Raw genomic sequence first — 24,992 nt, 5'->3', positions numbered from 1 at the left:
GAGCTACGACCGCAACCTTGAGCATTAAGTGCTTCCCATACGTCAGCAACACCGTTGCCGCTAGTTGTGTGGTACTCACTGCAAGCAATTAGTGGTGGTGCGTAGCTCGCACGTCGCCGACGTAGCAATTGCCACTCACGTTGTACGTACCGCGAGTACTCAGCTGTGGCCACCTGGCCGTCAATAAATTCTTAAAATTGAACGCCCGAAGTGCAAATCAATGATGACTTGGTTCACAGCAAGAGTAGGGTTATACCCCTGTCACACGGCCAGTTTCAATCACCCTCGAGTCGAGGGTCTTCGAGATTCTCAATCGCCATCGAACTCGCCGCTGCTACACGGCAAATCTCAATGGCCATTGAAATGGTTCTCGTGTCTTACACCACGGATGTGTGGCGCCACAATCGCTACTTTGGATTTTGCAAAAATAACAAAAATATTTGATAAATGTATACTAAATGCTGAAATACAGGCATACGCGAAAGTCGTTCAAAACCCTTTTAATTGCACGTACGCGAGAGACATATGCTTACACTGCTGTAGCCACTCTAATACAAGACGAGCCAAAACCAAGCCAGTCCAACTTTGTCGGAGCGCTGCTTCGTCAGGCTTAAGACCTGGGAAATCGCCATGATATCTGAAAAGCAAGAGCTATTTGTCTCTGGAAACCTTATGCGAGGGTAAGAATGGACAAATCGAAGGCGAATACAACAGCTTAGAACACGATATTGCTTTGAGGGATTAGCGACGAAGCTGTTATCGCTGTGAAGCGGGCGGGCAGGGTGCCGCCATGTTGTCAACATTAAGTACGCAAGCAACGCAAAGACTGCAACGCAAAATCAATGCGCTTAATGCGCTTAAAACCAGTCTAATATAATTTTAAAATAATTTTACAGACTGCTTGCATTAAATTTTATGCGAATAATGTTTGTTCGTGTTATTGCACCGTGAATGTGTCGTGTACGAAAGTGCGCTTGGCGCCGCTCGAAGCAACGCTAGCAACCTTGGGCAGCTCTCGAAGGCCCTCGAAATCTCGATGGAGTTCTGCGCTACTCCGTTGACTCGATAGGCTATTGACTCGATCGCCATTGAAACTGCCCGTGTGGCAGCGCTCGATCGCCTTTGAGTCGATAGACTATCGGTTCGAAGGCCCTCGAAATGCCCGTGTGACAGGGGTATTAGTTCAAAGCACAACCCTTCTGCTTCTAAAGATACCCAGATTATGAGGTTGGAGAGAGTCCGGAAAACCAGGTATATTAGCTATTAGGACTTGTGAATTTCCCGGAGTGCTAGTGTCACTCAAAGAAAGACTAGCCTTGGAATCCAACCTCTTGACCGAAGGCAGAGGGGAAACCGGCTGAAACTAGTGCATGCAATTTATAATAACTCCACTCGAACGGAAAAATTTAAATGTATCAAGCCTCCACATTACCTCTCAAGCAGGAGAAGTCACAGCTGCAAAGTTAGAGAAATTAAATGTCGTGCAAATTACATGAAATTTTCTTACTTTGCGAAAACAGTATCTAAATGGAACACTTTACCAGCAGAGGTTGTCACAGCTGACAGTGTTCACTTTGCTCAACTGATTAATAACTTGTAAATTCAGAGTTATCCTTGCACTGTGTTGTTCTTGTGGCTTGCATAACATGTTCTGAAATTGCAAATGGCTCGTTTTATATTCATCTCTTCAATTGTTTCTTTGTTTGTTTATTTGTATTCTTTTTTTATATGTATATATTTGTACCCACTCTCCTGCTGTAATGCTTCGGTGCTGTAGGATATGTTATTAGTAAATAATAAAGGAATTTTGGTCATTTTCCTGCAGGCCTCACGGTTGGTGGTATTGTGCTTTGAAGCGTATGTCGAAAGGCACTTGGAGAATGTCAGTAGCTGTCAGCGAGAGTTGGAAAAATTCATGCTTCTGAAAAGTCATAAATGAGAGACTTCAACTCGAGGGTTTAACTCAATTGATTTGCCCACCTGCACGCAATGCAGTGCTGCAGACACGACAACACCAGCCATGCCAGTTGCCATGGAAACCTCGGAACCAGTGCCCTCACCTCCAGAAGTCCAGGCGCTCATAGTTTCAACACCACAGCCCACAGATGAACCGGATTCAACGAAAGGACCCGGTAAGCCGAGGCCATCTGTTGGAAGTGCTCAGAAGTACGACCAGTGTGTCTGCCAGTACAAATTTGTTTCACTGTAGTAGTTTTGAGCATCACAGATGCAGAAGTGAGAAACACACATACGAATAAATTTCAATGGTATTCATTCAATTCTTTTATCTTTTCTGCAACTTGTGTAAAAAATTCGCTTGTGGCAAAACATGATTTTGCTCAGTTTGAAGTGGTGGAGAAATGTCAACCACGGGTGTTCACCCCCCATGTTCAGCTTGCAGCACAGTAAGCCACCCTTTTTACCTTGTTTCAGTACTAGGAGGTTTTGCTTGTAGCTTGTTTCCATTGCCGCTAACTGGTTGTTTATTGGCCACCAAACATACCAAGCCAGAAGTTTACAGTAGTTTGTCATTGCATTATCCCTTGTTTTTCCACGTTGTCACTCGCTTATCATCCTATCAGCTGCTGTGCTGAATTGCCGGGTAGTATCTGTTATTTCATTTGTGGGAACTTTCACTTAGTTCCACTCTTGAAAGTTCTCTGAAGTAGCGCGCACTTTCATAAACTTTTCATTTTCACACACTAGAGAAGACTTTCACTTTCCCTTACTGGCCTAGCGGCGCCGATTTTGATGTGTCAGCACGAATGACCTTGAAGCAACCTCAATTAATAAGAAAACGGGAAAATTGTGCTGTAGGTGGGAATCAAACCCGGGCCTCCGGTGTGCGAGACTGGGACGCTTCCACTCTGCCACAACTGTTTGACTCTTCGGTGTGAATGATGGCGCGCCTAGTGAATGCACAGATGTCTGAGAAACGTACGAATCTTCGAGATACGTATTGAGGCGAACATTAAAATTACAGATATCCCAATTAAGCGAGTAGTGACGTACGTTTCCAGTGAGTTTCGTTCGTGCATGGCGTGCGTCGTAGCGCCATCATGCGGCGCCCACTGAAACCCCAACATGCAATCTACGGCGATGGTCCAGCAGATGGCACGCGTCTAGTGAATGCACAGATGTCTTACAAAACTACCTTCGTGTTATGTACTGAGGTGTTCATGAATGGGTGACATGGACGAGAATGAAGGTGCAGGCGCTTCGACGAGCTCCGGTGCTGGCAGTTGTCCGGAACGCACTCAACGCTACAGATGCTAAGTCACATCAATTTGCCCGATACACCACAGCTTTCGCTCTCTAACCAGGTTCAACAGTAGTTAAACCACAGCTAATTTTTTTTTCCGGCTTCCTTAACCGTGAATTTTTTCGTAAAATAGCGTTGTTAATATGCTGTGACTGGCCATGCAGAAGCAGTGCCAGGACCAACAGCAGCCACCGAGCCAAGTGCCTTGGAGCAGAAACCTGCAGTTGAGTCGACGACAGCTGGCGATGTGCCCAAGGTGGAGTGCTCGGACAGCACACCAAGAGCCTCGGCATCCGATGCGGCCAGTGTGAACTGCGTCGAGCTGAACTCCGAGGAAGTCAGCTCTTCCGCGGATGCCAGCATTCAAGGGAACCGGTAGGCTCGCTAGTTGCCAGCAAGTGTGCGCTGTTGTGGGAGCTGGCGGATCTGGACTCTTTACACAGGTTACTCTGGAACAGCTGTTTAAATCCAGGCTAATTTTCTTTTGCAATCTGAGTGGTGGGTTTTGATAAATAAGGGCTAAATTTTCCCAACACATGAAAAAAAAAAATGTTATCATCATTGAATGTCGAAACTTCCATGTACTCTCAAACCCACACAAATTTCTAGTGTTGCAGGCAAAGTTGTAAGAGCTGGTGAGTGAAATATTGAAGCTACTACAGTAATCATATTAGCATTATTTGAATTACTCGTAAAGGAAATACGAATCTGTTCAGTTTTGTGCAGATGCTTAGATGATGTATAGTGCGCCAGATCAGATATGCCACTTTGGCTCAGTGGTTATGGCGCTCGGCTTCTGATCCGAAAGCCACGGGTTCAATCCCGGCTCCGGCGGGTGAATTTCGATTGAGGCGAAAATCTAGAGGCCTGTGTACTATGAGATGGCAGTGCACGTTAAAGAACCCTAGGTGGTCGAAATTATCGGGAGCCCTCTATTGCGGTGTCCCTCATAGCCTTAGTAACTTTGGGACGTTAAACCCCATAAAAACGAAAACATATAGTGCACCAGAGTAGAAAATGTGGCGGAAGGCTGGTTCAACATTCACTGTGTTCCTACTGGCGTGCTACAAGTCAACACATTCTTAGAATGTTTTTTTTTTTTTCAGAGCACAAGTTTTGTTTTTGAATTTTTGCGATGCAGTCTCTATGGATATATCTAAAGTGAGAAGAAAATTTCATGCAAGAAATTTAAGATTTACTAATTTGAAAAACAGAGAATGTCTTGGCCTGCACTGTGGTGCCAGGAGTGCAACAAAACAAACGTCAAAATAGATAGAACTGGCATCAAGAAATCTGCTCCCCAAGGTGGACATCTAGGCAGAAAACCGTAATGGAAAAAACCCCCTTTTTGAGTGTTTCACCGCAATGCAAAGCCACCGTGGTTCATGAAATAACTTTTGTAGTGTACTTCCTGGTTGATTCCAGCAATGAAAGTTTGGGACAGAATAGAAAAACGAGGCATACAAATGGATACAACAGTAAACAGTCAAATTTGAGCTATTTTTGGAAATTTCAAAGCCACCTTCTCCCGTAAATAACTCCAAGGGGTCTAAATTAATCCAGGCCCTTACACTGCAGTGTCCTTCACAGCTCTTGTATCACTTTGGGATGTTAAATCTGGCAGTTTTTTTGTTTGTTTATTGCCAATCATGCCTTGTGGGGTTTTTTGTTCACTGAAAACGAAGGGAACAGTTTTTACTCAAATTACATTGGGCGTGCTGCCTATTTCCTTTGAAGTCGCTATATGGTTATTATTGCATGTTGAAGTCGCAAGCAGTTGATCCTCTCCTGTTTTTTCTAGTGGGGTTAGGTCTTGAAGCTGTGTACATAATAGTCTGAGGAGCACAGGCTGTTTTATTCCGTTACTTCGCCTTTGTCTTTGTCGTTGTCATCTGAGGAAGTCTCACTGTCCAACAGACAATACATGTCAGCATGAGATTCGTAATTATTTTGTTTTTGCTCATGCAAGGCACCGATTTTCATCTCCATCAAAAACTGGCACCACTTTTGAGGACCCTCGCTACAACCATTTGTGTTTCCCAGGTTGCCTCCCACCCAGAACAGCTGATTTTCTCAACATCTGCTGAAGATAATCACAGCTAGGCTAATTTGGACATAGTTCACGTTATCCCTAATAGGTGACAAGAGCTGGAGAAATTAGCAGAATTAGATATTAGCGTTGTGCATCCAGAAGTTAAGGCAGCCACAATCAGTGTCCCCGATGCCCCTCTTCTTCTTCTTCTGTGGATGTAGGAAGAACGGAAAGTGGGAAGACACGGGCTTGTCTACTGGAGGGCTAGCCTCCACGCCCACTGCCTGCGTGTCGTAGAAGGGGGAGGGGAAAAAAGATTCAAAACGAAGGCCCTAGGATTTGGAGATTGCGAAGGTATAATTTGAATGCGTCTGCGGTAGATTGTTAGTAAGAAACGGTTGAAAGATTGGTGGATTGGCGCAATGCTAGCTCGGGATTCAGGGTTGGTATAATGTTAAAGTCAGTGGAATTCATATTTAGAAAGCACGAATGTCTAGACAATACCTTAAATGAAAAATTGGTTAGGGTAACGGGAACAGAGAAAAAACGTCAACTACCGAGCCTGGTGGTGGGCTCTCCACCACCCCAGCTTCCAAGGGTATCTATCTGGCATCTCAGTATCTATCTGGTGCACCCGACATATCAAGAAAGGCAAGTAGCATCTTCAGACGCTCCCCTGGGCACAGTTGGCAGAAGCGCACGTGTGAGGTCATGCTCCCCAGTCAAGGGGTAAATCTCGTCGAGGCAAGACAGAGGGACAGGCCAGTAGGCAATTCAGGCTACATTGTTGCTTGCTCACACTGGCGGCATATTGCCTTCTTGCGGACGTTTTAAGAACTCCCTGGGAACCCTATCTGTGCAGTTTGCCGGAGTGCATTGATGCCGGCCCTGCTGACTCCTCGCCAGGAAACAGCAGTGTGGGCAGCAGCCATTCCTCTGTGTTGAAGCCAATGGTTGCCACGGCAGTACCCTGTGCCAATGGCCCCGTGTCTTCTGCCGAGCCGCCAAAGACCTGCTCAGCGGCGCAGACAGCATCGGCAGAAAGGTGAGCCTTTTTTTTTTTTTTTTTGCACAATCTTTCCTTCAACTGCTGGTCTTCCGGGGAAGCTGTGGTGTATGGGTGACCTCAAGTTCTGCCCTTGAAAAGGCCTGAGATATGGGAAACTTGCCACTACAGTAATAGTAACTGCCATTTTTCTATTCCAATATTTGTGGCTCATTCCCAGACTTGAGCTTGACCCAAACCCATACATGTGTCTCTAATTAGACATATTAGCCACTGTCATCCACTATCATTAACCCCATGCTTTGCCAGCACTAATTTGTACAGTCTCCCCCATTTCTTTAATGCAGTCGCCGACCGATTTTTCGGACTCGAAGGGACCCGAAAAGTGATCCGAATAATTAGCAGTCCGAAAAATTCGTGACGTACAAAAAAAATTAACTTTAAATTGAGTACAAAAAGATAACTATTTAGACGAAATCGGCTTAAAAATGTCACTGATTTTACCTTGCGCCACATTTCTCTTGCTGGCAACAATTTGCGCCAAAGTTGTGCTTTCACTGTGCATGGTAGATAGCAATGTCACGGTGTTTAGTTGAATACTTCCTACGCTTCTTTGACGGACCCGGCGCCACTGGCGGGGCCATGTTGTCCACAGCCCGAGTGCGCACCACACCGCTCGTCAAACACATGCAAAGACAAGGCACGTTTCGTTCAGAGTGGTGGAACCGCCGGACGCAATCACAAAACAGCGAACGGATGTAACTTTGTGAAGACTGAGCGCCACTCGGTCGACATGGTCGGAGAAACCCAAGTGACGATACGGCCAGTGACGAACGTGTGAGACCCGCCGCGGTCTCACACGTTCGCTGGTTAGGGCGCTCGGCTACTGATCCGGAGAACCCGGGTTCGAACCCGACCACGGTGGCCGCGTTTCGATGGAGGCGAAACGCAAAGGCGCCTGTGTGCTGTGTGATGTCAGTGTACGTTAAAGATCCCCAGTTGGTCAAAATTGTTCATGAACCCTCCACTGCGGCACCTCTTTCTTCCTTTCTTCTTTCCATACCTCCTTTATCCCTTCCCTTATGATGCGATTCAGGTGTCAGCCCATATGTGAGACAGATACTGCGCCATTTCCTTTCCCCAAAAACCAATTTTCAATTTTCAACGCATGAGACAAGCGATAACTGCCTGCGACAACGTTGGCGACAAAAGCAAATTGACGGTGATGACAATCCGGCTGCCACCTCGAAGTGTCAGAGATCGCAGGGACCTCTACCAGCAGCAATGAGGTACCAAAAGTATGCCAAGCGAATCCAACTGCAGAGTAAATCCACCTCAATCCAAGGTGGCGCCTTTTGCGCTGGCGAAAAGCCGATAAGATGGCCGATTTTGGCCCGCAGGCGACCGAAATGTGTCTGAAAAATCGAACTTTTGGTCTTTTAAAGTCCAAAATATCCGTTGCGAATATGTATGCGCTTCTATGGGGTGACTGACGGTGCCTCATTGAAGTCTGAAATATCCTACAAGTCCGAATTATTGAAGTCCGAAATACTCGTCACCTACTGTACTATCGCTGACTGGAATAGCGTACCCTTCCAGTCTCTAGAGATGGTGGAATCGAGAAAGTAGACTCCCTTTCAGGCAGACTTGAAGGGACCATGAAAGTTTATCTCATGAGAAGTTCATTTTAGCAGTAGTGCCCCCAGAAAAGGGTATATGAGCTCGCTAGGTGTGGTAAAACATTTGTTACATGAGGAGAATGAACAAAATTACCTTTTAATGATGTAACATGACGAGTGAGGGTATGAAAAAGGTCGCGGCATCCTACTTGGAAACAGCATAGATCTAGTTTTTTTTTCCCCCTTCTGCGCTGACCCCCCCGCTTTTTTTTCTCTGCTTTTGTCTTTCCCAGTGGCTTGAATTGCACCGAGTGTGCCTGGCTTGCTAGTTGTGCAGTACAGGCTGTGAAAGCATATGACCCCACCCCACTCCTACCCCACTCCTTCTGCAGTGCTGCTGCTATCAAATATAGAAGTAGATGCAGCATCACCTCGTGCCTTTCTGCCCACCGCAGGCTAGGCATGAACTAGGCGCTGACATGTGGCCATTTCTGATTTCTTCGTTGGGAAAACCCGTACAGTAACACTCTGTCTGTGCAAAATTCAGCTACTCTGCTCCTGCACGCCTTTTCGTTCGCCGGAGGCAACGCGCAGCAGGTGAAGCGTGCACAACGCAGAGGTGTGGCCATGCCAGGTCGGTGCGCTCTGTGCAAGCTGGCCCAAAAGAGCCAAAGAGCCCTGCCTTTTATACCTGTACCCGCGGGGAAGCTACATTGCAAGGGTGAGCTTTAGATGCGGGAAAACTCTCTTGCCAGGTACTTTGTCTGGCGAGGAGGCGTTGTATTTTTTTTAGTGCACAAGAACTATTGGCCTCCTAACCTGGAAAGTGCTGGTGTTTGGTGAAGCCTCTGAAGTCAGTCACGTGATGCGGGAAATGGCGGGAAACAAACGAGACTTCAAATGTTCGGGGATGGCTATGCTGGTCTGGGTGGGGTCAGTAATGACAGTGCCAACGATAAATACCTCCATGGTAAAGGCCTTTAGGTGGACAGCCTTTAGGATGAAGGCCATTCACCTTTAGGCTTTCCTGTGTAAATGCATTCAGTGTAAAAGTCTTTGTGCCAAAGGCCTTCAGGGCAAATGCCTTCCTTGTCTTTAGGTTAAAGGCTGTTATGGTTAAGGCCTTTAGTGTAACGGTCTCTAGGTCAAAGGATGCTTTCACATTCACAGCATGTAAGGACCTTAAGTGCCCAACTTTGCTTCTTTCTTTAGCTTTCCTAGAGAGTACTTCAAGGACACCCCATGGGCACCAACGTGCGGAGTCGCTGTGGGTCTTGGTCATAGTGAAAGTTTGTCTTCAGTTCATCTTCAGCGTTTTTTTTTTTTTTTTCTCTCTGAGTCTATTGGAAACCAACCTTCTAACCACATATTGTTCGTCTTATCCAAGAATTCGTCTTAACCGCGTTCGTTTTAATGGGAGTCAGCTGTATTTACGGTTGCTGAACGTTTGTCTGCTGTGGTGGCCAGTCATCGTGTTTCACAAATGGCGGCTTCAAACTATACTTGCAGTGTTGTGTACATTTTTTTCTTTGTGGTTGGAACAGGTGTGTTAGCGTGTTTTGTGCAGTTGTTTTGCTGCGGTAGTAAGGGCACGTTTGCCAGTTCTGCTTCGGCATCCGGGTAACACAGAGGAGGAGTGTGAGGAGGAAAGATGAATAACACTGCGCTGAGCACCGCTTCACAGATCGGTGGCGCCCTCCTTGAATAGCGGCAAATACTAGTGCTTGCACTAAGCCAGTTCCTCCTCTTATCAGTTCTTCTCTTGTCAGTGCCTGTCAGATCACATTTCCAATGGGAACAGTGCCAGCCCGTCATTCACCGGTGGTCCATGATGCGGCCCGCTCCGACACACTCGGTGGGAGCTCTGTGGGAGCAGTCAGCCAGTCTGTAGCTTTTATTAAAATCTGGCACCATGCTACACTACCTACCTACACCTTCCGCAATGTGATACAATGAGCTCTGTGGGAGCAGTCAGCTGGTCTGTGTCTCTTATTAAAATCTGTTGCCATGCTGCACTTTCTACACCTTCTGCAATGTGATACAAAGAGCTCTGTGGGAGCAGTCAGCCAGTCTGTAGCTTTTATTAAAATCTGGCGCCTTGCTGCACTTCCTACATCTTCCGCAATGTGATACAGTGACCTCTGTGGGAGCAGTCAGCTAGTCTGTAGCTCTTATTAAAATCTGGCGCCATGCTACACTTCCTACACCTTCCGCAATGTGATACAATGAACTCTGTGGGAGCAGTCAGCCAGTCTGTAGCTGTTATTAAAATCTGGCGCCATGCTGCGCTTCCTACGCCTTCCGCAATGTGATGCAATGAGCTCTGAGGGAGCAGTCAGCCAGTCTGTAGCTTTTATTAAATTCTGGCGCCATGCTGCACTTCCTACACCTTCCGCAATGTGATACAGAGAGCTCTGTGGTAGCAGTCAGCCAGTCTGTAGCTTTTATTAAAATCTGGCGCCTTGCTGCACTTCCTGCACCTTCCGCAATATGATACAATGAGCTCTGTGGGAGCAGTCAGCCAGTCTGTAGCTTTTATTAAAATCTGGCACCATGCTGCACTTCCTGCACCTTCGTCAATGTGATACAATGAGCTCCGTGGGAGCAGTCAGCCAGTTTGTAGCTTTTACTAAAATCTGGTGCCTTGCTGCACTTCTTACACCTTCCGCAATGTGATACAATGAGCTCTGTGGGAGCAGTCAGCCAGTATGTAGCTTTTATTAAAATCTGGCGCCTTGCTGCACTTCCTACAGCTTCCGCAATATGATACAATGAGCTCTGTGGGAGCAGTCAGCCAGTCTGTAGCTTTTATTAAAATCTGGCACCATGCTGCACTTCCTGCACCTTTGTCAATGTGATACAATGAGCTCTGTGGGAGCAGTCAGCCAGTCTGTAGCTTTTATTAAAATCTGGCGCCTTGCTGCACTTCCTGCACCTTCCGCAATGTGATACAATGAGCTCTGTAGGAGCAGTCAGCCAGTTTGTAGCTTTTATTAAAATCTGGCACCGTGCTGCACTTCCTGCACCTTCGTCAATGTAATACAATGAGCTCTGTGGGAGCAGTCAGCCAGTCTGTAGCTTTTATTAAAATCTGGCGCCTTGCTGCACTTCCTGCACCTTCGTCAATGTGATACAATGAGCTCTGTGGGAGCAGTCAGCCAGTGTGTAGCTTTTATTAAAATCTGGCACCATGCTGCACTTCCTGCACCTTCGTCAATGTGATACAATGAGCTCTGTGGGAGCAGTCAGCCAGTCTGTAGCTTTTATTAAAATCTGGCGCCTTGCTGCACTTCCTACACCTTCCGCAATATGATACAATGAGCTCTGTGGGAGCAGTCAGCCAGTCTGTAGCTTTTATTAAAATCTGGCACCATGCTGCACTTCCTGCACCTTCGTCAATGTGATACAATGAGCTCTGTGGGAGCAGTCAGCTAGCCTGTAGCTTTTATTACAATCTGGCGCCATGCTGCACTTCCTACACCTTCCGCAATGTGATACAATGAGCTCTGTGGGAGCAGTCAGCCAGTCTGTAGCTTTTATTAAAATCTGGTCCTATGCTGCACTTCCTACACCTTCCGCAATGTGATACAAAGAGCTCTGTGGGAGCAGTCAGCCAGTCTGTAGCTTTTATTAAAATCTGGCGCCATGCTGCACTTCCTACACCTTCCGCAATGTGATACAATGAGCTCTGTGGGAGCAGTCAGCCAGTCTGTAGCTTTTATTAAAATCTGGTGCCATGCTGCACTTCCTACCCCGTCCGCAATGTGATACAATGAGCTCTGTGGGAGCAGTCAGCTAGCCTGTATCTTTTATTAAAATCTGGTGCCATGCTGCACTTCCTACACCTTCCGCAATGTGATACAATGAGCTCTGTGGGAGCAGTCAGCCAGTCTGTAGCTTTTATTAAAATCTGGTCCTATGCTGCACTTCCTACACCTTCCGCAATGTGATACAAAGAGCACTGTGGGAGCAGTCAGCCAGTCTGTAGCTTTTATTAAAATCTGGTCCTATGCTGCACTTCCTACACCTTCCGCAATGTGATACAATGAGCTCTGTGGGAGCAGTCAGCCAGCCTGTAGCTTTTATTAAAATCTGGTGCCATGCTGCACTTCCTACCCCGTCCGCAATGTGATACAATGAGCTCTGTGGGAGCAGTCAGCTAGCCTGTAGCTTTTATTACAATCTGGCGCCATGCTGCACTTCCTACACCTTCCGCAATGTGATACAATGAGCTCTGTGGGAGCAGTCAGCCAGTCTGTATCTTTTATTAAAATCTGGTGCCATGCTGCACTTCCTGCACCTTCGTCAATGTGATACAATGAGCTCTGTGGGAGCAGTCAGCCAGCCTGTAGCTTTTATTAAAATCTGGTCCTATGCTGCACTTCCTACACCTTCCGCAATGTGATACAATGAGCTCTGTGGGAGCAGTCAGCCAGCCTGTAGCTTTTATTAAAATCTGGTGCCATGCTGCACTTCCTACACCTTCCGCAATGTGATACAATGAGCTCTGTGGGAGCAGTCAGCTAGCCTGTAGCTTTTATTAAAATCTGGCGCCATGCTGCACTTCCTACACCTTCCGCAATGTGATACAATGAGCTCTGTGGGAGCAGTCAGCCAGTCTGTAGCTTTTATTAAAATCTGGTGCCATGCTGCACTTCCTACACCTTCCGCAATGTGATACAATGAGCTCTGTGGGAGCAGTCAGCCAGTCTGTAGCTTTTATTAAAATCTGGTGCCATGCTGCACTTCCTACACCTTCCGCAATGTGATACAATGAGCTCTGTGGGAGCAGTCAGCCAGTCTGTAGCTTTTATTAAAATCTGGTGCCATGCTGCACTTCCTACACCTTCCGCAATGTGATACAATGAGCTCTGTGGGAGCAGTCAGCCAGTCTGTAGCTTTTATTACAATCTGGCGCCATGCTGCACTTCCTACACCTTCCGCAATGTGATACAATGAGCTCTGTGGGAGCAGTCAGCCAGTCTGTAGCTTTTATTAAAATCTGGTGCCATGCTGCACTTCCTACACCTTCCGCAATGTGATACAATGAGCTCTGTGGGAGCAGTCAGCCAGTCTGTAGCTTTTATTAAAATCTGGTCCTATGCTGCACTTCCTACACCTTCCGCAATGTGATACAATGAGCTCTGTGGGAGCAGTCAGCCAGTCTGTAGCTTTTATTAAAATCTGGTGCCATGCTGCACTTCCTACCCCGTCCGCAATGTGATACAATGAGCTCTGTGGGAGCAGTCAGCTAGCCTGTAGCTTTTATTACAATCTGGCGCCATGCTGCACTTCCTACACCTTCCGCAATGTGATACAATGAGCTCTGTGGGAGCAGTCAGCCAGTCTGTAGCTTTTATTAAAATCTGGTGCCATGCTGCACTTCCTACCCCGTCCGCAATGTGATACAATGAGCTCTGTGGGAGCAGTCAGCTAGCCTGTAGCTTTTATTACAATCTGGCGCCATGCTGCACTTCCTACACCTTCCGCAATGTGATACAATGAGCTCTGCGGGAGCAGTCAGCCAGTCTGTAGCTTTTATTAAAATCTGGTGCCATGCTGCACTTCCTACCCCGTCCGCAATGTGATACAATGAGCTCTGTGGGAGCAGTCAGCTAGCCTGTAGCTTTTATTACAATCTGGCGCCATGCTGCACTTCCTACACCTTCCGCAATGTGATACAATGAGCTCTGTGGGAGCAGTCAGCCAGTCTGTAGCTTTTATTAAAATCTGGTCCTATGCTGCACTTCCTACACCTTCCGCAATGTGATACAAAGAGCTCTGTGGGAGCAGTCAGCCAGTCTGTAGCTTTTATTAAAATCTGGCGCCATGCTGCACTTCCTACACCTTCCGCAATGTGATACAATGAGCTCTGTGGGAGCAGTCAGCCAGTCTGTAGCTTTTATTAAAATCTGGTGCCATGCTGCACTTCCTACCTCGTCCGCAATGTGATACAATGAGCTCTGTGGGAGCAGTCAGCTAGTCTGTAGCTTTTATTACAATCTGGCGCCATGCTGCACTTCCTACACCTTAAGCAATGTGATACAGTGAGCTCTGTGGGAGCAGTCAGCCAGTCTGTGTCTTTTATTAAAATCTGGCGCCATGCTGCACTTCCTGCACCTTCGTCAATGTGATACAATGAGCTCTGTGGGAGCAGTCAGCCAGCCTGTAGCTTTTATTAAAATCTGGCGCCATGCTGCACTTCCTACGCCTTCTGCAATCTGATACAGTGTGGTGGATCCACCTGATCAGCCTGAGCCTTGATAGGCAGAAAGGCTAGCATGCGAGAAAGGGTAGGAGAAAGGGACAAGAAAGTGGTTGATTTGCTATTTTTTGCCTGTACAGGCACTGATAATAGAGGAGGCATTGCCAAGTGCCATGTCACAGATATATGGCGCCTTGTGTGTGGAATGGCACGAATCGGAGTTTTGCGCCATTTTCACAACCGTAAGCTGTCGTCGCAGAACTTCACGTTACAAAGTCATGGTAATCACAGGCTAGTGTTTTTTTATGCCTCTTTTTAATGCTACTTGTACTTTTCTGAATGCCACTCCTGCTTGGGCACTTGTCGGTAGGTGATAAAAATAAATTGCGAGCGCACGCCAACCTCGGCGGGCCTTGCTCTGAGGGAACAAAGGGACGACACACTGGCTGACAGTAACTGGCATTTATTGCTACAACAATAATGCCAGCTAGCAACAAAACACAATAAGGAATCAAGATCATCCGACTCACCAGCAAGGTTAGGAGCGAATGTTCGCCCATGCTAGGGCAAGTTATACTCCGAAGCTGGACGGGACGAGATACGGGAGCAAGTCTTTCCACAACTTCCTCGCCCCGCTGGCGAAGAGCGGAGCCGCGGACGATCCCAGCCGAAAAGAGTGCGCTCTCCCACGCGCGCAGCAATCGCGCTCTCTTTCGCACTCATGTCACCCACTCTTGTTAGTTACATTAACCAGGGAGTGTCACGTGGCGCACCCCGAATCGAGGCAATGCTTTGGGAGGGTGCACCACGGGAAAGCTTACCACAAGGGGAAGCTGTGGGGCAGGTCCCCACAAAATTCAGAACTGTCAATAAAAAAAAAATCATTTTGCAGTTTCTTTATTGGTTTCAAAGACTCATGTCACCCCTTCAACATCAGAGTTTTCGACGTTAGTCTTGAGTTATCTTGTCGTTATCTTGTCGTTATCTTGCGACCAGACTTAACGCATAGCAGGCTTTTCTCAACATTGTTTAACTGTATGTAACATTGTCCGACAATCTGCCTCCTTCTTCGTGCAGGCTAGAAGACACGGCGAACAAGGCCAGCAGCAACGGAACAACCACCAGCGAATCGGCCGCTGTTGCCATAATGACCGAGCCAAGTGCGGCGGCCTCGCCCATCGGCTCGGCCGAAATTTTGGCTCCGACTACAAGCGTGGCTCAGGTTACAGGAGCGCCAGCAGCGACAGCATCACCCCAGCCACAAGTTCAGAATGGACCGCTGTGAAAAAACTCTTAGGAAGTCTTGTTGCTGCCTCATCGTGGAATAGAATGTTACTGTGTTTTTCTTTTCCTCTCTGGACTATTTTTTTTCCCCCTCTGAATATTGATTGAAAAAGGAGAGACTCGTGTGATTGTGTGTCGGAGATAACTGCGAGCGTCATCGTGTTCGGGACCTGTTTTGCTGAGAAGGCTGTTTTCTTATCCATTTTTTTTTAAATCTGCCACTATATCTCTCTTCTTCGCCAATGATGTCATGATTGAAGAGATTATTATCGCTTGTGTGAGGCCTCTTTTTGCTTGTATGTTATATATTATTCATTCCTTCCTTTCCTTGGCGGTCGTCTTCCTATATCAGCGCACAGGATATTTGTGAAGCAAGCAAGAAGGCCCCTGTTACAAGTCCATAACGTATGCCAAGTAGTTTTTCATGTGTTAAGTATCATGCATGGACCGATAACTTTTCAACTACAGAAATTGGGAGAGACTTGATAACGATTAATGCTTTTTTTTTTTTTTTAATGGGAAAAGAAGGTTGCCTTAGGGTATTGGACTCTTATTCACCAGCTCGGAACATGGAGTATTCCAAGGAACCTCCTTCCACACTAGCTGGAGGGGATGGAATCCAGCGAAGGTAGCGACATTCGTACAAGACACTAATTTTCTGTACCCCTGATTTCATACACGATGGTAGAAGAGAGTCTGCCACTTCCAGATAAAAGCTTTTTTTTTTTTTTTGTGGGGATACGGTTTCTTTCGTACTTGAGGTCTGTCACAGACTTGTACAACCTTCACAGCCTGGCTCGAGTTTGCTTTGAATTGCCATGCCTGGACACTCAAGTTCATAATTTTGCCAGCTTTCCTGGAATTTTTCAAACCCTGTCTTTTTTTTTTTTTAGCTAGTGTGAACTGTGTTGTGCTTTTTGTGACTGTCCTGTGCCCCTGTAAGCAAGTCTTTCTTTATTTTTATTTTCACCTAGCCACTCTTTTTGCTGTAAGTCTAGGACAAAAGTGTATAGTTTGCAGAGAGGTGAGGTGGAGTGTAAAAAAAAAAAAATTTTCTTGTTTTCTCACACTACCCCGTAATTGTGTAACCATTGCTTTTGGTCGTCGGTCATTGATGCCTCGATCATCTCACGTCTTGTGTGGTAGAAAGGTTTGTAATCATTCATGGCTGGTTGGTTGGTAGCAGAGAAACTGGCTTGCTCCGCGCGGTCTTTGAGCTTGGAGCGCCGTACACTTTTGGACGCTGATTACTGATGCACGTTTAATGTCGACATGCCCATGGCTTGCCGATACTTGGGTGGAAACGGTTCATGCAGCCAGCATCTAGGCTACGTTGCCCATCGAGACTTTGCCACGGTAATCGGCACCCGGCTGAATTTTGCTAGCTATGCAAGCAACACTAGTGCTGAACTTTTTCTCAAAGTAAGGGGTACTGGAGGCAAGTTTTTATGGCAGTGTTTCGTTCCTGTTTTTTTTTTTTTAAGTGGGCGGCGAAGTGCATTGTCACTACAGTTTGCACAGTTTTCAGACTGTGGCTGTAGCTCTGTAAGCATCATCCATGCATTAATGTGGGACTACAGGTTGACCTCATGCAGTTCGGGTGTTACAGTCTGTGCAACCCTTATTTTGCATTGGCAAACCTCGAAGCATTGTGCGGAAAAACTTAGCGCTTGTATTTGTTTTTTGATTGTAAAACCAGCCTGCTGGCATTCTGTGCTTGAATTGGGGCACGATTTGGATGCGTTCGGTAGGCAGTGTAAATAGAGCCAATGCTCGCACGTTGTTTCGCAACCTTTGATCGATCTTGGCGGTACACCTTGTGTGTTATTAAAGGGCTTGGAACATGTACAGGGTGTGTTGTAGTTGTCCAGCTTTGCACCTTGAGAAGTTTATAGTCGCGCACTGGAACCTTGTACCACTTTTACCGTCTGTGTTTTCGGTAGATTGCCTGTCATTCGCTTTCAGTAGGTTCTGTTCACTTTAGGCGGCGACAGCTTTGTCACGCTGCGTAGGCTCAACTAAGCGCTTCTTCTTCGAGGCATGTTCAAACGACGGTGGCATTTTGGAGCAGACACATCCTCCAGTGTGCAGATGTGTTTGATTTTGGGATAAGGAAGGCTATCCAAATGGCTGAGCTCGTTAGGGGAGAGCATTTTCTGACAAGACATTGCATGACTGGGAACAACATTGGACACCTGAGAGACAGACAGTGTTTGTGACAAGTGTGCTGACAAGGGATTGGAGGTGTTGTTTTGACACCCCTCTCCATCTTCTGTGGTCCTCATTTTCCCAGAATTTTTTTGCTATTCGTGGCATGCTGCATCATACAGTGCATGAGTCTACCAGAGCGTCCAAGTGGCGCACTCTAGTGGTGAGGGGAGGAAAGAGGAAAATGTGGAGAACAGTGGCAACGAGTTGGTAGGCGATGAAGTGCCTTTTGGTGTCTCGGCAACAGGCTTTTGAGTACTGCAGTGGACACATGTCCCAGGGAAAAAAAAAATAAAAATAGGTGGACTGCTTTGAGGCTCGTATGTACCTGCGCTCTTCAGTTGTCGAGCAGTGGCTGAGACACGCCTTGGGCGATCAGGATTGCTCTGTATAGGAGCATAAATATTTGTTCTTCTGTTCCTCAGCATTTTTTTTTCTTGCGGAGCTCGTTGCTGCGTGTTTTTTTTTTTGTGTTGCTGGAGGCAGGAGTTGGACAACAAACTGTTTGAATGAAACAGCAAAGAGTCAGTGATGCAATAAAACAGTGAAAATGACTGTGTTGTTCAGTGGCTCTCGGTGCACCTAGTTTTACCGAACTTCTTAAACTTTTTTGCGCGCGATCACAAAAGCAAAGCGTATAGTTACCTTTTAACTTACCAGTTTTAAGTGGTGTCATCTCAAAATGTGATGATCTGTGTACTCGTTCGTTACTCTGAAGCTATTTCATCCCTCTACGTAAATGTGTTAGAAATAGGGGTCAGTTGAAAAGAAATAGGAAACGTCTGTCCACCCTGTGTTTTTATTCCCTTTCGCAGCACAATGTAGAAGCGGACCGTAACGATCGCGCCGTTCAAATTTGGCGCGCATCGCGTAGTTTTGGCGGGACCTTGTAATAAACGTCGTAGGCTTGATAACAGCGTTGCGTACAGTTGCTCCGTAGTGCATAGGACTCGTAAAAATTCGTTCCGCTGTTTATTTCGTCGTGGCTTAGCGTTTCCCGACTACGGGAAATATCTCGAGGGAAAAAAAAAAAAAAAGACGTGCGCATAACGCGCGCTCTCCTGCGAATGTCACTTCTCTGCACGGCAAGGTCGGAAGGCGGAGAAGCCAAACCTCGAGAGCATCGCTCTCGTTCGTGTAAACGTGTTGTTTAGGCCCGTAGAAGCTGCGGAGGTGTCGCAGGTAGAAGCACGCAGTGAGGTAAGTGTCTGCGAAATCTACTACGAAAATCAGCCAGGGCCGGAAAGCATTCGCCGAGGCGATATTGGAATCGAGGTCATTCCAATCGTAGGAGCACGCACTGAAGCCTAGTGAGAGGAAAATGTGTGTTGCGAGGCGATTACTGGCATTTATTCACGGCAGACGCGTAGAATTTTACGGAGAATTAATATCTTCATTTATAGTTTTGCGTGTAAATGATCATTTATTGCGAAATAACGTTTTTATGTTCCCTGCCCTAGGAGCGCACTGCACCGTGCTGGAGAATTTTGCGCGGCGCGCGTTATCGTGGTGCGCTATCGCGAGCCTTTAGAAGCGTGAAACGGGTCCGCGGGCACGTCGCATTCAAAAGTGGAGTTAGACGAGGAAGTGCTTTTGGTGTTCAAGCGTTTTGAGTAAATTTATCAAAGGTCACACCTAAAACGAGGACGTCGGCATGTGCGAAACTGCGGCTTGCGCTGGCTTCCGCTCAATTCAACTGTTTATGCTGAGCGTCGGTGGCGAGCAAGCCCTGCCTGCGAAGCTAAGCGGGTGAGTATTGTAATGCGTTTTGTCTCGCTAACATCGGCCCCATCGCGCTCGCGATCGCGCTAGAACGCGATGCCAATATGCCGTGGCGCCCCGCGAAACGGGATCGGTCGCTGACAAGGCGCGCAAAGTGCCTAAAACGGCGCCGCATCGGGTTCGTACCTAAGCCTTACACCATTCATTCGCGCTATTTCTGAGGCGCAGTCGCCCGGTTAGCGGATTCCGACAGCCTTCGAGCCATCCGCCTCGGCGCTTACGATGAGCGCGGGTTGACCGCACGCCGGTTCGGACCCGTGTCAGGCACTGTCACGCGTTTCAGAGCGGCCGCACAGTCCGGGCCAACGCTGTTGCGAAGGCCCGCTGTAGCGTGCGGAGGGCATTGACCGCTCCCCTGCGCATGGATCGATTTTTCGCCGTCATCGCGCTTCCTATATAGCTGGCCCATCTTTTCAGGGGCTGCGCGTTTCGTCTTTTCTGTCCCTTTGGCTTGCGCTAACGTTATTCCCGTTGTCACCGTCGCGCCGATCGCCAAGAGCCGCGGCATGTGCGACCGACGGGCTGTTTGCCGAGAGCGCACGCCGCCAGCTTTTTTTTTTTTCTCTTGCGAGTCGGCAGGCTCGCTGCGGCGTAGGAGCTTCTGACCCATATTCGTGCGTTGCTGCGCTCGTTTCGCTGGCCCGACTGCTTTCGCTACTCCCGCGCTGTGCGCTGGTCGAGCCGGCTAGGTACGCCGTAGAAACACGTTTCCCAGTCATCGGACTCCACTGGTCACGCGTGTCGCGACAGCTACGTGTACTTTGCATTTCGGTGGCGCTAATGCGCTGCCCGCCCGGTGATGACGCTTAACTGCGCGACATTGTCCGTGATTTCGAATGAGGATCACGAGTGGTTGCGATGCCATTGCTTGGCTCGTGTCCGGATGTGATGCTTGAATGTGTGTTTGCTCGTGCGATGTGTGATGGCTGATGTTTCGTCTATAATTCCAGTTGTTGTCTGGGAATTTTTCTTTGTTCTTGGAGCACGTATCGCTTCGTGATAGTGACGTCAGGTTGTTTCGTAATATGCTAATTTTTTTTTCTGACCTCATCGACACCCACAATGCCTGTGTGATTAGGTATTGTGCCCTTTAGCCTATAAAGATCAGTTCTCTGGCACACCAGTCAATGAGCTCGCCTCTAAATGCTATTCATTCCGTACAAAACTGCGTTACCTGATGATGGTAGGGTCACTTTCATAAGACTAGCTGTTTTCAAACCAGCACCGCCGTTGCTTAGTGGGCAACAAACTTAAATATTCATCTTTAACGTAGCTGACCATGCTACGTACACGTTAGGTTGTTTCAGTCTTACTACAGTTCCATACCTAACGATGCTGCATTTTTAACGTGTACATTCATATTGTGTCCCCCCGTTATTTAACCGTAGAGGATGCTGATCATGTGAAGGTTTTGAGGGGGCACAAGACTCGTGTAACAAATTTAACATTGCTATACAGAGATGGCCATCGGAATATATTTGTCGTGAGAAAGCGAGAGTACTGTCGGCAGTATCCGTTTATTGCTAGACATTCTCAAAGGTCTGTCAATGCTGCTTCGCAGGCAGTAGGACATGTTTAATGAAGCTTTTGGGGAAATCATTGCACTGCATTGGGACACTGGCGAGACAGAGTTGTGTCAGCGAATTTTAGCAGAGTATCATGCCAACACAAGCATAGCTGTTAGTTCTAAATCCCTGGCAGTAACATTACAAATGAAAACTCTGTTATCAGAGATAATTTTTTTTAAGAAAGCCAGATGTCTTTTCAGTGTGTTCTGATGAGGAACATACACAGCTGCAGTGCACATGTTGGCAACAGTCAGTGGGAGCATGTTGTGGCTTGTGCATTTTCATCTTAGTTGTTCCTCGCTATGTGTGTGATGGCACACCATTTGAGCAATGATCTTCTTACTAGTGGAAGACTTTTTCAAGCACTGTTACTAGTCGGATTTTCATAGATATACGATCCAGGAACTGTACATTCCCGACTTGATTATTCATGCTCGCTAAATACTTGAATAGCTTTTGTCAAGAGGGGTAGCGGGTTAAGTAAGCTGTTCTTTATGTGAGGTTAGGACAGTCTTTGAGAAGAGAGCGGTTTTCATTTCAAAAAGCAAACTTTTCTTTTTAATTTTGCAGAAAACATATGCTACATGTAATATCCTGGCTCTCAAACTTTGCTTCATTGCCTGGAGGTTTCAGAGAAAAGCATTTTGTCTAACTAGCAGAATTGTCATTTATAATTGATGAAGAAGTTTGTCAAAACACTTTTTGAGCTGTGTGTGAAGCACTTCATCACCTTGCTAAAACCGTTTTTCTTTCCTTCATTATCCTTAGTCTCAAAGTGACAAGCCACCATTATGAAAGTCTTAAATCCTAAAATGCAGATACTTACTTTCTTACTCACCGGTTCCTTGTGCAGTGCTTGCCTAAAGCTGTGTCTACCAGACATAGCATTCTTTGATAGCCATGACTAGCTTTGCTTAATACTATGCAACTAGACTTCACGTAAGTGTGTTTGCAGCCTTCGTATGTGGGTTGTTCTCATGTGCTTCCAGGCCAAACACATGAGCCTCTGGAAACACTCATCTCGCACTCATAGCCTCTGCTGTGAACTTGTGGGACAAAGTATGCTCCTTATACATTGTTTTTTCTCACATTTGTGATGTGGTTGTCTTTGTAATATGCTCGGCTATGTAAAGCTTTTATAAGGGTAAACGTTAGAAACAAAACTGTTTTCTAACAAACATTGCATGGGGGAGCATTGTAACTAGTGCTTCCCAAAGTGACCGCCTTGAGGCGATGTTGTTGTACATTGCAGGTTGAGTTATGCAGAGGAAAAAGTTATAAACGTCAGTGGTGACCATTCAAAGCAGGTTGTTTGTGTGCAGTGCAACAAAAGCACAACAAAGTGATCACAGATTAACAGAGCTTTCATAGGGTATGCTAATTCCAAGCAGTAAAGCAAATATTGTACTCTCTGGCTGGGCGATATTTACATTAGTCAGACTCAAAGGTCATGGTTGTAAACATGCACAAGTGTCATTCTCTTGCTGTGTTGATAGCATCCTGCCATGATCTTTTCTGTCAATATTTAGGCAGTCAAGCTCACAGAGGGAAGTTTTGCACAACACAAGGCACGCTTCATCCGAACTGCACCGGTGCAGACGCCCAGCTGCCTGAGTGCAGAGTCTGTTGTAGCATATGTTCGTTAATGAGTGACAGGGATACTGCGGCAGCCGTGACCTGAATGTGCCAATTGTCTGTGCATCACGAATAACCTCTATGAGCAGTCTCCACTTACACAGGTGCAGTTTGCCGCACTCTGTATTGCCTGTGTAGCGTTGCAGGCTAAAGCCTATTTTCGCGTAGCTGTAACGGCAGGGAGGGAGCGAGAGTGAAAAAGCTTCCAAAAAAATCTGTTTATTGGGCTGACTCAATGGCGGCATAGGAACGAGCGGGGTCAACAGTTGTCTAACAGAATTCTCGGCTGTGTGCAGTTCAAAGGTGACAACAAACTTTCGAAATAATTCTTTGAAAGCAACCACAACACTGTAGAACAACATAGAATTGGTTCAACCTGGCTGTGATCATTTTAGATACATCTGATCTTGCGTCACAAAGTGGTAAAGCTGTGTTCCGGTATTTTTAAGGAATGAACAAACAACCATTTACAAAGCTTTGCATCAATATCCTAACAATGCTGCACAAACGTTCCCAATACCACTGAGAGAAGGGCAAAGTGATGCATTGTTGGCATCTATTAGAATTGTATTGCCTAGCTGAGCTTGGAAAGCTATCGATCCTTTGGTGAGCGAGCAAAGTTGCTGTAACCTGTATATACCTAGCATCCTTCGTGTAGGATACTGCTGTTTTGTGCAGTAACTCTATAAGTTTATTGTTTAGAAGCTTATGCCTGCTAACGTTGGTTCAAGAGAGTTTAAACTCTTCCTATGCAAAGGTTGTGTTGTGTATGTTCAGAAGGATCCGCTAGTCTTCTGTGGACGCCATTTTTGAAACTCGACCCCATCAAGTACATTATTATTTTGCAAGAAAAAGAAATAATTTTAGCGAATTGTCATGGGGAGACCACCGCACATGATGAGAAATGTGATTTCAAAGTCGACGTCAAATATTTAAAACTTTACCGCACGTAACAGGTAGCGAATTTGCCTACTATCTTACATTGTAGGATGACTCAAACGTCGGTGTTGAGAAAAATATTTTTGCCAATAAAAGGAAGAAAAATATTTAATTTTTTCAAATTCTTGAAGTTAATGTATTGTGAAGTAGTTGTAGTGCTGACGTAAAGTAAGGCTTCATGGTGTGCAGTGGCATTGCAGCTGTATATTGTACATTTAGTTGTATTATGACAGGCCTAACTTCTGTACACTTTACTGTGTTGCTGTTGTAAATTAATTACAATGGTTGAGCATATGTGCCATTAGGAGAACAGTGCTTCAAGAAATACATTTTCACTAGTAATATCCAGGAGAAGTCCTGCAGCACCTTAGCCATTAGGACAGGTAGTTTTGAACTTCAGCAAAAAGGAGACTTGAAACTAGGATAAAACTTCGCTTGTTGCAAAGTGCAAAAGTTGTCAATGTACGGCTGCCTATGTGCTGAGGCCACTCATATAATGAGTTAGTAATGTAAATCATGGCAGTGACTAACATTGATATGAGACAGCATGATGTGTACCTCCTCTTTGTGTTGTATTACATCGTATGTCTAGATTTCATCAGTGATGTGACATTCTCTTAATTGTGGTTCTTAGCTTTCTGACATCATTATTAAGTATGCGCACTGGCAAACGGATAGAGGTGAGCCGATTTTTATGAAAAATTTAAGTGATTTTTATGTATCTTCCTGCCATTTTTCTGAAAAGGCCACCTTGTCTTGTCTGGGAGTATGGTCAAAAAATAGCCGGAAAAATAGCTGAGCACAATTCACTGAAATAACTCGAACAAAGGGTTCTGCTTTCTGATCACCAGTTTTCTGTTCTTTCAGTTGCAAATTTAATCAGAAATGACAGCTCCAAAATTTAGAAATTACAAGGGATTAGAAACTTGCTTTTATGGGGCAGACATTTTTTTGAACAGCAACATCAAATCTGCAGTTTTTGTGGAGCTTAGCACTTGTAGCAGTTGCAGCGTTTTATTATTGACAGCCAGAATTCTGGGCTTTAAAACTTATCAAATGCGCATCCCAAAGACCTTCAAGCAAACAGGAGAATTATGTGCAGATTTCTCAAGCTTCTTAACCTTCATGTGGCCCTTGGTACTTTTCATAACATCTCCCTTTGTATTCTTCCTATTGCAGTGGTGTAAATGACTCCTGTTTGCACAAAAATGAGAACTTAGCTAATTTCTCTTGGTTTGCAGTAATTTTATTACTAGCACGATCGTTTCGGCCATTTGGTTTTGAGCTATGTTGTAGAAAAATCATAGCACAAATGAGGTGCAGACAGAATTGAAGGAACAGGACAGGGGCTGCATTTCCTACTCATTTTTATTTAAAAAGTTTGATGCTTAAATAGATAGAGTGTTCATGATGTGGAATCTAAATGCCACTCCAGCTTCTCCAGAAATGCCA

General features: G+C 46.1%; 2 protein-coding genes across 3 annotated transcripts in view; both read left to right on the top strand.

Annotated features, from left to right (window-relative positions):
- fmt (phosphatase 6 regulatory subunit 1-like protein fmt) overlaps positions 1-18,170 on the top strand; it is a 41,211-nt gene extending 23,041 nt beyond the window's left edge. Inside the window, 4 exon segments of the mRNA XM_077636322.1 lie at positions 1,996-2,132; positions 3,427-3,637; positions 6,157-6,339; positions 15,202-18,170. Of these exon segments, the coding sequence (XP_077492448.1) occupies positions 1,996-2,132; positions 3,427-3,637; positions 6,157-6,339; positions 15,202-15,409 (739 nt within the window). The 3' untranslated portion in view covers positions 15,410-18,170.
- A 511-nt stretch (positions 18,171-18,681) lies between these two features.
- Positions 18,682-24,992, top strand: part of LOC144104277 (SIN3-HDAC complex-associated factor) — a 33,945-nt gene continuing 27,634 nt past the window's right edge. The window contains exon 1 of one of the 2 annotated variants that reach the window (XM_077637178.1): positions 18,682-18,816. The gene's annotated coding sequence lies outside the window, so the exon portion shown is untranslated. Of the gene's footprint in view, positions 18,817-19,233; positions 19,366-24,992 lie in introns of those variants that run through there. The other variant, XM_077637176.1, reaches the window with a different exon arrangement.

This window comes from Amblyomma americanum, chromosome 9 (assembly GCF_052857255.1).
Source record: "Amblyomma americanum isolate KBUSLIRL-KWMA chromosome 9, ASM5285725v1, whole genome shotgun sequence".
NCBI lineage: Eukaryota > Metazoa > Arthropoda > Arachnida > Ixodida > Ixodidae > Amblyomma > Amblyomma americanum.
This window is presented reverse-complemented; position numbering and strand designations above follow the sequence as displayed.